This window comes from Gorilla gorilla, chromosome 11 (genome assembly GCF_029281585.2).
Source record: "Gorilla gorilla gorilla isolate KB3781 chromosome 11, NHGRI_mGorGor1-v2.1_pri, whole genome shotgun sequence".
NCBI lineage: Eukaryota > Metazoa > Chordata > Mammalia > Primates > Hominidae > Gorilla > Gorilla gorilla.
In genome coordinates this window covers 36,870,027-36,887,445 of record NC_073235.2, presented here as the reverse complement: position 1 = coordinate 36,887,445, position 17,419 = coordinate 36,870,027, and the positions used below count along the sequence as shown (strand labels likewise).

Genomic DNA, 17,419 nt, shown 5'->3' with positions numbered 1-17,419 from the left:
GGGAACCGGTAAATAAAATCGTCTGCAGTTGAGAACTACTGTACTAAACAAAGACAAAGGTCTAGCTGTTTAAGACAAAGAGTTGTCTGGAATTAAATCTGCCTCCCTGGAGATGGGCTGATCTCATCATCCCTTTGGTGTAGTTAGTACCTTAGAGCTGAGGGGTAGGGCACTGCTTTTCCTTTTCTGAACACAGGGTCAGAAAAGCAGTACCAAGGAATTCTTTATCCTGTACATCACCTGTACTCCCTCAGCTGTAGGATTCCTAACTTCCTTGGCTAGCAAGAAACATGAGACCACAGTCTGTGATCATTCAAGAAAGCAATGAATTCTTACATTTAGGAAGAGGCATGTTGTGAGCTCCTGAAGACTTCTATCTTCTAAAAACATTTCCTCAAAAAAAATTATGACATTTGGCCATTGAGGCAGACTTCCCACATAAAAAGATCTGCATTACCTGTCAACAGGTCACATCCAATCTGGTTCCTCTCCTGTTATATTTTCCCCAGATGTACTCAGGAAATCAACTCAGGAGGGCCAAGGAGCCCAATGCTTTTGGAGAACTTGGTTTGGTCTGTGGCCAAGAGTGCTGTTTCAGCCAAGACCTCCCTGAACAAAGTGCCTACAGTCAGCCCCAGCAAGAATTTACTTTCTACGTCAGGTGAGTAGTGACTATAGCCAAGAGGATGTGAAGGCCACTGCATTTCCCAGGAAAGGGAACTGTCTACCTCCACAGACTACCTCCCAGAAGCAGAGGGAAAGACTCCCTTGGTAAAGTTTCTCCCTGTGCAGTATCTTGCTCCAGAAAGATATTCAACCCCTGGAGGGCCCTGGCTCTCAGAAGCAAGTACAAGGTGTGAAAAAGCAGCTAGAATGTGTCCCTTCTGACATGCAGAGAGTGAAGGTGGCTGTTGTACAGCCACTACCAGAAGAGCAGGTACATACAGCCTTGGTTAGAAACCCAAATGCTGAGCAACTGAATCTTTGCACATTCTTGTTTATGTCTAAGTAGATCCCATTAAGCCCTGGGCACTTGGCTTGATTATTCCCTGGATCAAAGTTAAATTAAATTACCCAACAAGCTTCTTTTCAGAGAGAGAGACATGCACAGACTGACTCACCTTCCAGAAGCTATCCACTTTGCCATACACAAGGGACTGGTTCTGCCTTTTGATTTCATTAATGTGGTGGATATCACTGGAGTTCAGGTGCTGCTCAACCACAAACCCCAGAAAGCTGTTGTCTGGGGTATGAGCTGGTGTGCAAAGAAATGGAGAGGACAGTTAGTGTCCAATCAGCAAGAAGAAATAACAATCACATATTTAACACAGGCCATCTTACCCATAACAAAATGTTTGTTTTCATCTTACCCTGTTCTTTCTTACCTGAGGGAGGTGAGGGATTGTTATTTCTCCCACACATTCCCAGTAAAACCGTCATAAGAATACTTCTCTCTAGGATGGATTAACCTGAACCAAAACCTGCTCTTTTTAGGGGAAAATACATCTGTCTGAAAATCATTAAGCTGTGTACTCTCTTCCTTGTTGCCTCAGAGTAAGGCTACTGTCCATTTCCCAGCAGAAATGCTTTCACCCAGGTTTCACCACCTACTGGCCAGAAATCTGTAGGGGGCAGGACTGATTGGGAGTTCTGAATAGGCACAGAGTCCCCACGTAACTGAATGTGACTCCAGCTGTGTTTTTCACCCAGCTACATAACAGGAGGTTGAGGGACAAAGTGATGAATAATTCTCAGAACCTTTCATCTCCTCTAAGAATTACTCACTCATAAAAGATGTAATTATGGGTCTATATTGAACAGGTGCATGGAATGAAGACAGAATAAAAGGTAAAGCCTGCTGGGGCACAAACCACTCCAAAAAAACCAACCACTGCAAAGGAATACTGTCTACAGAGTAGGCTATTCTGGAAGAGAAAATTTTGGATTTCTCTCATTTGGGTTCTGTAACTTCTCTAACGCTTGACCAAGGGGGACAGCAACCCCACACCCTCTTCAAACATCCACATCTTGTGCCTATAATTTTAAAAGGCATTTCACCAGAAAGTGACAATCAGAAAATAATTCTCTCTAGATTAAACAGAGATGCTCCTCTCCTCTACCTTCATTCTGTCAAGAGAAATCTCCGTTTTTCAGGAGATGAGCCTGCAGAGCCCATGTGTGGCTGATATTAAATGAAGCAACTGCTCTGCTTGGCTCTGACCTGAATAGAACAGCTATAAATAACATGAAACCAAATTCCTCCTGGTGATTGAGATATACACAAGATTCTGAAAAGTCCACCACATCCATTCACAGATAGGTGGTCAACAAACAGAGGAAGCTGGTCCCTTCATCTTGTTCTGGTTGTGCTAGGACTGAGGAGCCGTTTCCCATGCTTGTAGCAGCATAGAAATCCTTTCAGACAGACAGATGGGCAAAGGCCAGCCTGCAGCACAGGCCTAGGACTCCGATGCCCAGCCTCCAATGTCACCCGCCATGCATGCAGGGGAACACAATGAAGAAGGGACAGTGGCAGGAAGCCCTGAGCTGTGGAAATGCACGAGCCATGTAAAAACTGTGTTGTCACCCTCCGTTTCCCAGGCTTTTGCCTAATGGGGGTGACAGAATGAGGAGATAATAGGGTTGTGACTGGGGAGTTGTGTTCAGTCTGGCCAATCTGTTATTTCATTTCTGCGTTTTTGAACAAGTGCCCAGAGGCAATGGCAATGGCTGCAGTTGGCTGGAAAGTAAATTACTGAATAAATTCTACTGCCAACAAGAGGCGATGGTTGCTTTTCTCCCCCCTTTTGAGGAGCTGAGGGCATAGGGAATTTTCAAGGATTAGCGGGGAGAGGAACAAAACCTGTGTGCATTCTCAGTGTTATTATGCAGCTTAAAATATTTCTAAAATTTTTTGTTAATTCTAAAAGTTTTGAACTCAAACCTGACACTATACTTCAGGATCAGGTGTTTTTAAATTTTTTTTATTTTCAGAAAATTTACATGGTGATTAAAGCACGATGCTTTGAAATACTTGCTTCTGAAATGTAGTTATTTAGTCCCTAGGTAGGCACTTAAAAAATAATCCAGCAAGTGAAACAATGGGTTTTATTTCATGTTATAATATACTAATGTATAGTAAAAAATAAAATGATTAAGCCCCCCAAATGAAAAAATACATATATGTAACATATGTGAAAGATTCTCCTAGCTTCTAGCTTGACTGGTGAGAGGGAGAAGCAAATACCAGAAAAACTTGTGAGGAATGGTGGGCTTTTGCTGCTATGACTATAATTTGGTACTCAATTAACTCTGACACTATGAATTTCACATCTAAGCTCTCTTCTACGTTTTCATCCAAATACTTTAACTCCTGTCTCACCTTGTGAAATGTTAACTTAGGGATCAACAACCTGCAAGTGTGGTTTCAAGGACCTCAGGTGAGACTTAAGATTTACAAACAGTATCACCACATTTAATGAGCCAAGGCCTGAGCACTGGTCTGACCTCTACACGCCTTCGCCTCCCAGGTGACTCTAAACTTGCCACAGGACACTAAACCTTGACCACATAAGGGTTTGCTCAGCCGTGACTCGCCCCAGCAGGTGATTCTGAAGTAACTACCGGCCCAGTGTGGCTTGCTTCCAAGGATCTGAACACCAGCTGGAGCCCGCCCGGTAACATCTGCGGAGAGCGCCCTGGTCTTATCACAAGTGTTCTTAATGGTGCTTATAATAAATCAAAAGCCACAAGTCCAGGAGGATGTTATCTGAAATGTTCATTTCATTGAGTTCAAATTTCAGGCCAACCTTTCTTTTTTGCTCTGCCTTAGGAAGGGAACAGAGACTTTCATTGTGTTGGGAGGGTTTCAAAGAGAAGGTATTTACATTTTAAGGTAAATCAAACAAATCTCATCATAAACGGGATGCAGGAAATCCTGTACTTTTAGTAATCCCTCCATCCCAGAGGATAAACAAATGTGATTTTTAAAAAGGATGGCTGATATTTTGAGTTCTGACTACATGCCAAGTTCTGTGCTAAGCGCATTATAGTGACTCTTCCATTTTAACCTCATAACCATGTAACATGTTTGTACAGATGAGAAAACAGAGATTTGGTTTAACTACCCAAGTCTACATGCTAGGAAATGGCAACACTGGGATTCAGAGCCAGATTGGCTGCTTTCAGGGCATCAGCTCCTTAAGTCACTCTAATATACAGCCTCATAGTCCAAATAATTTTCTGGACCCTGTGAACAGCAGTGGTAAACCATGCTTCAGAGGAAAATAATGTTGTAAGGTAGAGCAAAATACACAAGAGTGATCTAGAATACATATGCAATGTCACCTCAGTTTCTTGAGTATCTTGTGCCATATGTATGTGGGACCACACAGATTTTTTTACATGCTACAAAACTGCAGGAGATTTGCCAAACATTAGCAATGATTTTAAGACAATTTAGAACAAAATATCTCTTATTAAGAGAAACACTATTTTAAGCACTTTGGAAGCACCTATTTACAAATGATTACAAATCAGCTTGATGTGTTCCCTGAGCAGAGTATGATGATAACTACTTCTAAGAAATACTATTAGCTTAGCTTGAATAATTCATTCAATGACAAATGTTTTGGAGCATTTCTACAAACCAGCTTATATGATAAGTATTGACAAACTACAATATAAAGATGAGTTTCTGCCCTCAAGGAGCTTAGCAACTACTTACTAAATGAAGCATACACTATATCTACCAAGCAGTCATAATATCATCTTTTAAACTATAATTCAAAATGCATACTAAGTCGAGTTGACCTTTCTTTCAACTGCATAGATCTCTGAGGTCTGTTTTTTCTACCAGTAAGTCCCAAACATCTCTAAGAATGCAATGTATCTTCACATCTCCTGGTCACCAAGAGAAGAAACCCCAGCACCAGCCTGGGCCCATTCCTTAGCCCTCATAGTCGGTCTAGTCCCAGGGATATTAGCTTCTCAAAAATCCATCAACTCATCCTTTCCTTTTCGTATTTGTTAGTCCAGGCCTTCTCACTTTTTGCTAAGACTTCTGCAATAAACACGCTTTTCCTTTTCCTAAATACAAATGGATTTATTGGTTTTCCTCATTATAACAGAAATATATCCTCAGATTAAAACTTTTTTCAGATAATAAAGATATGAGAAAAAATTAGTTACATATTCATCACCTAGAAATAACCACTATTACTGGAGTTTTTTTCTAAGTTTGTGGATAATTTTTCCCCTCAAAATATTGAATTATAGTTAATGATGTGAAGCTGAAGCATCAGAGAGTTCTTTTATGCATCCAAAAAAAAAAAAGGTGGAGTGATGGATAGAGAGAGGACTGGGGCATACAGATTGATACAGTAAATGGTTAATTGTAGAATCTAGATTTGTGGGTTTCTAGTAACATTTCTTCTATTTTTTTGTATGGCTGAAAACATCATTTAAAATACTGAAGAATACTGATTGTCATCACATTCATGCCGTTTTTGCTGATCCTGATAAAACCGACGGTAGAAAAAAATTCATTGGGCCGGGCGCGGTGGCTCACGCCTGTAATCCCAGCACTTTGGGAGGCCGAGGCGGGTGGATCACGAGGTCAGGAGATCGAGACCATCCTGGCTAACACGGTGAAACCCCGTCTCTACTAAAAATACTAAAAATTAGCCGGGCGTGGTGGCGGGCGCCTGTAGTCCCAGCTACTCGGGAGGCTGAGGCAGGAGAATGGCGTGAACCCAGGAGGCGGAGCTTGCAGTGAGCCGAGATCGCGCCACTGCACTCCAGCCTGGGCGACAGAGCGAGACTCCGTCTCAAAAAAAGAAAAGAAAAGAAAAGAAAAAAATTCATTGAAAAATAGTTATGTCACACAAGAAATCTGGATTAAAAAACTATACATAGTAATGTTATGCTTCAAATTTTACAAAAACTGATTTTTTTTTTTTTTTTTTCCAAATGGTGGTGATACTAGTTTCTTCAAGAGAGAAGGCTGGGATGCAGGCTAGGGAAACTGTAATATAAGTTGAGCTGAGAAGATGAGCGCCTAAATTGTTGACAAAAGGCACTTCAGGGTAAAATTTTCAAGTGTCAAAAAGCAATTTAAGAGGGAATGGACTCCTTAGAAGAATAACACTCCTGAAAGCTGAGACTCAGACTGAAGGAACCACGAGGCTGATCCTAATCCTCAGTGGTCTGCACAGAACTTAAAGGCAAGAGCCCTCCTGATTCAAGTTAAAGGCCAAAATGGCAGTTTCAATCACAAATAACTCCTTTGGTTATCATGTCCTAAAAATAAAATTTTACATGGAAGTTAACTGATCCTTTGCTACAGCCAACAGGCTTATTATCTGCATGAATGGGAATTGACTTGGTTCTAAAATTCCTGTTTTGCCAGGCAAAATTTTTGATCTGCAAGCCATCATTCAATTTGATCATGCAAATAAAAATGGCTGTGAGCCCCAAATCCTGGGAGAAATTCAGGGTTGGAATATCAATGATACTGACAATCATTATGGTCTGAATGCTACTTGAAAGCCCAAAAATGTGAGTAAGTTCCCTGGGAAGACACAAGAAAGTAAGATGAGGCCACTGGCCTAAAGAAGTTTCTATAATCTTAAATTTGTACAACAGTCTCCTTCCCTACATTGTTGCATGGATTAAAAACATAATAGGCAATATTGTTCATTCTAGTTTAATTCTATCAATAAAAGACTTTCCGAATGCCTACTATGTGCCAGCCACTCTTCAGGATGTTAGAGTTCCAGCAATAAACAAAGCAGCTAAAATTCCTGCCATTGTATGTCTCAGATTCCAGGGAAGGAAAAAGAAAATAAAAATAAGTGAAACATAAATACTGGGTAGCAATAAAGTCATGGAGGAAAATAAAGCAGGGAAGGGGAGTAGAAAGTTGGGGAAGGAAGGAGTTGCATTTTAAAAAAGAGGTCACAGTCAGTCTCACTGAAATGATATTTCAATTAAAAACCTGAAGGAGGAGATGGGGAAGTCTAAAAGAAGAATGTTCCAGGAGATGGGACAACCAATGCAAAGGTCCTGAGGGGGAGTGTGCCTATTCTACTCAAGAAACAGCAAGGAAGTAGAGAGAAATGAGCAAAAAGCCACTTAGTAAGCGACAGGGTCTTGAGGACCCTGGGAAAACTTGCCTCTAGTTGCCACAACTAGGATGTTCCCCACCTCTGCATTCAAATTTTCCCTACTCCATTCACCTGGGTCTGTAATTTCTAAAGTGGAAGTATGAGAAAGTCTTATTTTTGCGTACCTCCTGACTCCACCGAAAGTAAGCTTCTGGAGAACAGAGACTTAGACATCCCACAGATGGTCAGGAAACACACACTGTTCAGTGGATAAAATCGACAACCAAATAAAGATTCCAATCTAACTCCTAAACTGACGCTCATAAGGAACAAGAAAATACTTAGGCTTAGTCAGCTCTGCAGTCTTTACTAAGGAGCACCTTACAAGGATTTGGGAAAGAGGAGGAGGGGGTAAAAAGAAAAAAAAAATCAAAGAAGTGGAAGGTGAAATGGGAAAGTTCTAAACACCTCCAGAATCCCCCATCTGCTCTTCTCTCCACTTTGTTATAGCTCCCTGTCTTTTCTGCTCCAAATTTCCACAAGTACCAAGAAATGCTGAATATTCTCCAGTCTTGACTATACAGAATGTGAGCACCCAGAAGGCAAATTCTTCTGTGTCTTCACATTGTGAATGATAGCCAAAATGTTGCAGGTACTTAACACATACACGCATAAATAAAATAAAATAAAACAAATAAAACTATACGAACATAGTTTGCTCAGGCAATGTAGTAAATGCTCTATGGTAATGATATGAAAAGTGAGGCTGTTAAGCAGAACTGATTTCAAAGGTTATTGAAATTTTTGTAGGATATAAAAATAAGGTCTGAGATCTGAAACCAGGGATGGGGTATCTTGTAATGCCTGCTATTGCTACTTTCAGCCATCAACTCTAGGGAAAGAGAGGAAAAAACTCAATTAGATAAAGATGATTTACCACTGCCAATGTTTTTATACAAGCCAGACGAAGTTGTAAATGTGGGTGTGGTGCAGATAATTAGAGCTATCCAAATACTGGAAAATTTACAGTGCAAGTCATCAATTTTAGAGCTTTCTCTTCTAAATGGTAAAGGCAAATGCCTTCGCTCTTATTTTTCTGTGCGGGCAGATTTCTTGCATTTATTTACTGATATATAATGCACCTTGTTTGAGACTGTCAAAAATAAAAGATTGCCTTCAGAAATTTAAAACAAGCCGTATGCATAGTTAAATAATATGTAAATATAAGCCAAGCCAGGTACCTGGCAACCATAAAAAAAGCATCAGTTAAGTCTCAACAAGAAATAACAAAAGGATCCCCAAATAACTATGACTTAGGAACTAGCCACTTGAGTGTAGAAGAGTCTTGGACACAATGGTTTTCAAATCTGAGTAGAGTCTTGAAGGAAAAAAAAAGATGACATATTAAGTGGAAAAAAGGAAACACAAAATTTTAGTACGTATGTGACAAGTATGTAAAACTACACTTGTGAAAAAGATAAAAGTTACACCAGGGTTAGGGGAGCCTTTTTCAGTGGGAGGAAGTCTTTCCCTGTTTTTGTAATTGGGTTACATTTCTTTATAAATTTGATTGGAAAATTGGAGGAAGTCACTTACATAGAGTTTTAAAGAAAAAATTAAATTTTGCTTCTCAGGGACCAGCAGGCTGTTGGGTGAGACTGGGGCCAGGACCTGGGGAGGAATATGGTTGGGAGTTGAGGCCAGAGAGCCTAAAGTCTTGAATACTTTGCTGTGGAGTTTGAAAATGATCCCATGGACAAAAAGAAGGCACTGCAGTCTCTGAGGAGAAATAGCCTGATCCAAGCTGAGCTTTGAAGAGCTGGTTTTTGTGGCTGGAAAGCCTTAGTGCCTAGTTCAGAGGTCATGTTAGCATGCGGACAGGAGGAGCAAGCAGGAATGGGGGCCTAGAAGGAGGAACAACCAGACTTACCAGATTCCTGGGGAAAACCCAACACTTAATAGATCTAATCAAATGGCCTTAGTATTGTCTGGCCACCAGTCCCTCCAGAAGCTGCTTAGGAAGGTGTCAGGAATAGTTTATGTGGACACCACCTAAAATGCCTAACTGCAAAGAGAACACATGACGACGATGGCGCCAGTGAACTTCTGAGACTGGGGGCAAAATAATACAGAAATGCAATATTTTTCAACTTGTAGAAACCCCACCAACTTAGGAAACGAGTTAGAGGAGAAACAGAAGGAGCCTTAAAGTGAGACGTGTACCATGAATATTTAAGAACGCAAACACATTCCGGTCCAGCGTATTTCATTTCACTGCTCCTCAAGATGCATCCCAATGGTGTATTTTTCTTTATCTTCCCATTGGGTTCGTTTGGACTGGCCTTCCCCACACTCTCTGTCTGCACGTGAACCACAACACTGCTACATCTTACTATAAGGCAGCTAGTCCTGAAGACTTGGTTCCTCAAGTATAGCACTCTATTTCTGCAGTCTCCAAACTTTTCATTGTGTATTCCATCAGTAGAACACAATCTAAGCACACAAGAACCTGAGTACATCCTCAGTATATGTGCATATTTATACAGAAATTATATAATGATTACTATCCAGCTCATATATTAAGCACTAGTATTTGTTTCACTTTTGAAAAATTAACAAGAAATAAATATAACTTTTGATATTCAAAGGAATGGTATTTCTCTTCAGACCACTAAAATAGCCACATTGACCCAAAAGGTAAAGGAATGGAGGGCTCTATGGGAAGGACCTAGCTGGACTGGACTCCAGGCCTTTGTCACATGGGAAGAAAGGGACCCTCTTGCAAGCATGCATCCAAGTTCACTGTGGGCAGGCGCTAGAAAACAGAGTGTAGGAGCCATTTTTTTGTTGTTGTTGCAAATTTTCCAGCTCAGACACACCTCAATAGGATAAAGGTCTCAAACTGCTTTATTTCTCTATTCATTTCCATATTTCCTCCATTCAAGTCAGCCTCGTCCATGAGAAAGTTTTCCATCAACCTGTTACTTGATGGATTTAGCGACCACTGATGATGACTGTTTTGCTCTAATGTCTCATCAGTTTTATAACGCTCATTTTCTAATTCATTCCTTTTGCATTTATTAGTTGTGATTTCTCCATAATTAATGACTTTCTCTCATCAACTATTTGATTATCTTCAAATACAATTTGTGCTAGAAAGGCATAATCAAAGCTGAATTCTTTCACTTTACTTTTTACAGTAATGAGGTAGTATCCTAGCAATTTGCGAAGGTGACCCACTACACTTTGTGGAGTTTTCTTGGTTGGTGTATCATTCTGGAATCTAGAATCTTTAGGTCCTCTCCTCTTTTTGTATACTAAACATCGTGGTTCCTACAACATACCCATAACAGTTTCAAGTAACAATATAAATATTTCCCACTACAACTGTATAGTCAAAAGATTGTCTTTTAAAGCCACTTAAGTAATAATCTTCTCTGTATGAGAGGTTAACACCAACCTCACGCGTACAGCTAGGTTTGTCTCTATCTGTTTTCAATTTTTAGTGAATGATTTTCTTTTTTATTTGTATTTTTATTGTGGTAAAAAACAAGTAACACTAAATTTACCATCTTAACCTTTTTTAAGTGTTCAGTAGTGTTAAGTATATTCACACTGGTATGCAAGAGATCTTCAGAACTTTTTCATCTTGTAATACTGAAACCCCATAGCCATTAAACACTAATTCCTCCTCCCAACTTGGTAACCACCTTTCCGCTTTCTGCTTCTATGATTTTGACTACCTTAGATACTTTACGAGTGGAATCATATGGTATTCATCCTTTTGTGACTAGCTTATTTCACTTAGCATAATATCTTTGAGGTTCATCCATGTTGTAGCATATGACAGGATTTCCTTCCTTTTTAAGGCTAAATAATATTCTATATATATGTATACTACATTTTCTTTATCCACTTGTGTGGATGGACATTTGGGTTGCTTCTATCTCATGGCTATTAGGAATACTACTGCAGTGAACATGAATGTGCAAACACTTTTTCGAGATCCTACTTTGAATTCCTTGGAGTATTTCTCTTTTTAAATTAGGTAAAACATTTACATGGTCCTAAAGTCAAAATAAGGAACATTAAGAGACATCACCCTTCTAGCCCCATCCCTGGATACCTTTATCCAATGGGAATCACTTTATCCAATGGCAATCACTTTTATTAGTTTATGTATCCTTTCATTGTTTCTTTTGGAAACATAAGTTCATTCATATATACTAACATGACCACACACACTCTTCCTTTGTATCTGACATATATAAAAGGGAGTAGCTCTACATTGTCCAGCATGTTGGCTCTTATCACTTAAAATATCCTAGACATGCCCCTCCTAGAATGAAAGCCTTCCTCATTTCTTTTTACAGCTATGTAGTACTTCACTCTATTAATGGACCATATTATTCACTCAGTCCCCTATGATGATTACTTGGGTTGTTTCTTGTTGCTTCCTATTACAACTAGTGCTGCACTAAATGCCCTTGAGCACATGCCACATCTTGATTTTGCTCATTATCTTTGGGATAGATTCATATATACGAGGTGCTTAGTTGAAGAAAGAAAATGCAGAGGCGGTTTTGCTAGATCCTGACAAACACCATCCCCACTGGGGTAGTACCATGCTGCATTCTAACCACTAGGATTGAAGAGGGCTGGTTTTGCTCACTGCACCATCAGAATAGCTATGCTGTTTAACTTTTGCATTTCTGCCAATCTGTACGTGGGACATGGTATCTTGGTGCAGTTTAAAAATGCATTTCTCTTACTGTGAGTGAGGTTAACATCTTTCCATATGTTCAGAGCAGTAAATTTCTCTTTCCTCTAAACTGTTAATAGCCTTTTCCCATTTTTCTGTTGGAACATGGAACTTTTTCTTCTCAATTTTTATATGTATGTATGTATATATAAGGGTCTATGTTAGTAATTTAGCCCTCTGTGATATGATTTGCTTATGATGTTACTGGTTGTTGTTTTGCCATACAGGTTCTTCTTTTTTTAAAATATAGTCAAGCATATCAACTTTCCCTGATTTCTGCTGAATTCTGAGTCATGGTTAGGAAACTTATTCCCTTCCCAGGTTAATAGAAATTAATCCATGTTTTTGTCCTCAGTTACATTTTAAGCAGTGAATTTCTTTCAATTTAATCAACCAATACTGCTGAAATTCTCCATCCATGGAGAACAAAATAGGTTTGCAGGACTCTGAATTCCAATATTCTAAAATAGAACTTTATGTTTTCTAGGAAAAAAGAAACCTCTCTTCTCTACTCCCTGGAAACTCCATCTCTTCTAGGGCACACTCCTGCCATATCATCCAGCGGTTTTAGTCACTTTGAACACAGTTAATGTTATATTTCACTTGGTTTAACACATAGGTCACTTCTTAGGCTATTCTGTGCCACCTCATCCCATCCCTCAAAGTTACACAGCAAAGTCAAACCAGAGGCAGCAAACTCTGAGCATCCTCACCATACTGAAAGCCATCTGTTATCTAATGTGCCAAAAATCAATTTGCCCCATGAACTGTGCCCCAGGGACGGTGTGTAATAGCAGGATGATACAGCTCCATGAACAATAATGTTTATGAAGCATACAACACACTTTCACAAATCTGAGCTCAAGGATGAGTTGATTTTTAAAATTACTCTCCATTCTTAATTCTCCCTTTTCATGCCTAACACCCAAAGATTAGTCCAATGCATGGCCTGTTACATTTAGTGAGTGTGAGACAGGGGTCACCTTCAGGTAGCTGTGTACAAGGGGGAGGGGCAACCACATGGGAAGAAGATCAGGAAGGGGTCTTTTGGGTCTTGGTTCCACAAAGCAAACAGATTCATCTCAGAAGTTATAAAGTGGAAACCTCTGGATTAAAATTATCCTGATAATTTTAGAAAATAGGAATTCTCTCATCAACTAAATTATCTCATGTGGCCTTTCACTTCTGGAATAAGACTTCATCTCATTACTAAGGACTACTGACTTATAAAATAAATTCATTTTTGGTACAAACACTATCAAATGTGGTTTTTTGAGTTCACAGTCCTCAGCTAATTAGAAATGAGGCCAGTGCCAAGTAAACAGAAAGCAGCAGGAAGAAATGGTAAAAGTGGGAAAATAACCCTATAGAAACAGAAAATGTCTAAGAGCCCAGCATCTGTGGTCAGTTAATTCATCATCATTTGGTGTGCTGTTCTTACTATATCGGCTCATGAAATAATCACTGCTGCTGAAAACAATGACACCAAGTCAGCAAGAGAAGGTAAAATTTCATTCTGGGCATAGGATTGAAAAATATCAGTAAAATACAAAACTGAGTTTAAAACAGCTCCATTTTTAAAAATCTATTTTTTTCTTTAAAAAGTTTGATGCTTAAATAATTAAGGTTTAATTATGTGGAAAACAGATCTGCATGAAAGACTTCACCTCTCATTAGTGACAAAGTGTACCCTAAATAGCATCCATGTGGCATAAAATGTGTTTAGTGCCTGCCAATCTAAAGTAACTGCAAAGTCCTTTCCCAAATAGTTTCTAAAGGTACTTTGTATTGAACATTTTTTCTCCAGAACATTTTCAAGGCTTTTCAAAAAATATTCATGTGGCCTTTCGATTTCAACTAAAAAACAAAAACAAAAACAAAAACAAAAAAACAAATTCAGTAATTCCCAAGGAAAAGGTTCAACAGCACACACTTCTACAGCTAATGGTCCTGAGAATCATAACCCAAAATAGATGGCGGCTAATTTTCCCATCTATCTTTGGTGGCATTCTGGAAAGTATACATGAAACAGGAATACTCACGGAACATGGTATAAAACTGCTGAGGGTTCAGATTCCATTTTCCCCAAGGGGTCTTGTGGCCTTTCGATTGGGCATAATTTGCATGATTAAATTCGGGTTCAGTACCAAATGAATCAAGGACTCGGAGCATGCACCTGAAAGAAAAAAGCAATGTGTTGAACACCACATACTTGCCCCCAAAGTTGAAAAGGTAAAAGCTCTAACCCTTCCTTCAAGACTACTAAAAATAGGTAAATCCTTTTAAATAGAAGCAGGACCAGACAAGAATTGTGATGTTTTAGAATAGCTTGTGTACCAAACATCTACTTGTGTCACTTTAGAGTCTGAGACATCACACAGCAGATATGATTTGCTTCAGATCGGGTAACTAATTACAGAGGATCATTCAACTACCAGCAAAATAAAAAGTTCTATGAAAGCTTGAACTGGGGACTGCCATGTTCAATGCTATAACCCCAGCACCTAGCCAGAGCTGAGCACACAGTAGGTGTCTAATCAACTGATGCCAAAGAAACAGAGCTACCATCTATAGAGGTCTTATTCTGCTTAAAGCATATGACACGTGTTATCTCTAGGAGCAATCATTCAACATTTTCATCAATTGGAGTATTTGACTTTACATTAAGCTTAGAATCTCATTCAGTAGGCAACGGTTTTTTTTTATATATCTGATAGTAATAGAACTTTATTTGCTTTCTCCTAGAACCTGAAGAAATACAAGTGAAAATGTTTTGTTTACTATTCCACCAAAGCCATAAAACAGGGCCAGATCTGGTCTACCGCCTATTTTTGTATGGTCTGTGAGCTTAGAATAATCTTTACATTCTTAAATGGTTTTTAAAAAATATTTTGTGACACGTACAAATTATATAAAATTCCAATTTCCATGTTCGAAAATAAAAATTATACTTGAACGCGGCCACACCCTGTTGTTGACCTATTCTCTATGGCTGCTTTCATCCTGTAACAGCACAGCTAAGTAGCTGCAGCAACACATATATGGCTCAAAAAGCTTACAATGTTTACTGGCTGGCTCTTTTCAGAAAGTTTTCTGACCACTGCTCTACAGTGCACGAAGAACAACCAATTGGAAGAAAGGAATCAATCCCAAAACAAAATTTATTGATTTTGGTAATATTTCATCACTGACTTTCAAAATATTTGATGTAAATTAAACTTGAGGATGGCCAATAAAAGCAGCTCTATTTTCTATTATGTATCAATAATAACTTCTGAATAACTTTTAGAAGACTAAGAAGCATAAAAGTAAAGATTGAAACCCACATTTTAGAATCAGATGATGGCAATGACTTTTAAAAATCTGGCTCAGTTTTTTCCTACTATCAGAAAAGCATTCTTTCAACTTTTATTTTCACTTCAATGTATGATTCAGGGGAAAAAAATCCAAACATGAGAATGGACTTTTTAGGAAGTATACTCATACATTTTCATTTCTGTGTGCTAGTTTTCTCATTAGAGATTGCTACCATTTGTCAAGGCCAGGAAGTGAAGAAAAGAAAGGCAGGCAGGCCACCACCACAAGTGAAATACAAGCTAACCACAGGAGGAATTTCCCTGTCTTAGATTCTTGTGTGGCTCTCACGGAATATGCTCTCATCACAGCGGCAGTTTTCACGGTATCATCAAAGATATGTCATTGGCCTCGTGGCCGATAGGTGGGCAGAAATAAAGCCCACAGTCCCGAAAAAAGAAAGCTAGGGACCCAAGGAAATGATCAGTGTTTGTTTTCGTTGCTCTTTGAATAGCTCAGAGCATCCCTTTCCACTTGTTAATAAAACATACCCATTTCTTAACTTATATTTTTCCGTTTAAAAAAAGATATACAAGGAACTGGTTTGAGCCAGTATATATTCTTCTGCAAAAGCTGGCAGTGTTAATGGTGGCAGCTCTGCAGGTCACTGCAAAAAGGGGGAGGAGAGGACAGGACCCACGCTGATTTGTGGGGCTGGGGAATGCTCCACTCCTACCAGAGAACCAGAGCTGGGATTCGCCAGCACTACTTTGTGAGTCAAAGATTACAGCACTCTGTGCAGGCAAAGCAGGGAGAAATGGGCCACTGTGGTCATGTGGAACCTTGGCTTGAAGGCTCAGCTTCTTCCATTTATTGGCAATTGACTCCAACAGCCTACAGCCGTCTTTGGTATCTGGTGGATTTGTTCCAGGACCCCTGTGGACACCAAAATCCAAGGATACTCAAGTCCCTTATATAAAGTGGTATAGTACTTTCACATAACCTATGCACATCCTCTCATATTTAAATCATCTCTAGATTACTTATAATGCCTAATATCATATTTGTATTTTTATTATTGTATTATTATCTTTTTCCTTCAGATATTTTTGGTCTGCGGTTGACCCGTTGATGTGGAACTCATGGATATAAAATGCTAACGATATACTCTTCTCTAGCTTTGGCTGGTGACCATATTTTTAACTTTGAAGTTTTATTATTGTTATTTTTGATTTGGGCAATTAAAACAAATCCTGATGAGTAAAGTTGTCTGCTAAGGGCCTAACTCCTGAAAGCCCGGACTTTGCACAGCGCCTAGATGTAAGCTATGTGGCACTGGGCTCTTCCTGAAAGGGGAATGGAATGATCGGATGTCTCTCAGAAATTTATAATTCGACATCCTTTTACTTGAGGCTTTGGCTTGGGAATTGCTTTTCTAGCTTATCTAGGTTTAATTTATAAAGCACAGACAGGACACTGGACTTGGTCTATGACATGGAAGGTTTGACATTATAGTTTTCCTTCTTCAATCACATCCTGCATCTGTGTGTTTTGCAACTATTTTTATAATGTGTTGCTAATACTTATGTCTTCCCTCTAATGTCTCTGTGTCTGGAGCATCATACGCAGACTAATGACTTATAAAGATATTTGTTTTGATGCCCAAGGCAGCTCACCTTCCTGTAACAGGGATCGCAGCAGCCATGCCAAATAACTCCTGGAAACTTCTCTTTGTTCTCAGCCACACTACTATGAAATGGATGTTCAGGAGCTCCTTGCCATGCCCTAATTTCTAATCTGGTGTTTGACATAAAACATGGCATATCTTGGACCACTTGCAGTTTACTTTCTTGTATGTCCTTCAACAAAGGCCTTGTAGGAAGTAAAATGCGTATGAGTTTTGCAGTACCTAGCAGAATACTAGTTGTGTGTAGGCATTTAATATATGTTTAATTGAATTTCCTAGGTCCCTACGTAAATTGGACAAAATTTACAATTATTTTTCCAAGACCAACTGGCCTCAAGGGTTTGTTCCTAATTGAAAGATCAGATAACAGCAATACATCTAATGGAATACATTCCATTAAATTTCTGATTTTTAAAAGGGAAAATTTTAAATTTTCCCTGACAATTTCTAATTTTTAAAAGGGAAAGAAATCAGCTAGAAACTTCCAAGAGGATCTGAGTAGGCTTTTAATGGAATCTTTGCTTCATCATACCACAAAGACTGCAGAGCTAAAGCACTAACAGACCGCCT

General features: G+C 39.1%; 1 protein-coding gene across 10 annotated transcripts in view; it reads right to left on the bottom strand.

Annotated features, from left to right (window-relative positions):
- MGAT5 (alpha-1,6-mannosylglycoprotein 6-beta-N-acetylglucosaminyltransferase) overlaps window positions 1-17,419 on the bottom strand; it is a 327,811-nt gene that overhangs the window by 88,713 nt on the left and 221,679 nt on the right. For all 10 annotated transcript variants that reach the window (XM_031008588.2, XM_031008589.3, XM_019022285.4 and 7 more), the window contains 2 exons: window positions 13,911-14,044; window positions 1,122-1,255 (listed from right to left, as the gene is read on the bottom strand). In XM_031008588.2, the coding sequence (XP_030864448.2) occupies window positions 1,122-1,255; window positions 13,911-14,044 (268 nt within the window). The remainder of the gene's footprint in view (window positions 1-1,121; window positions 1,256-13,910; window positions 14,045-17,419) is intronic.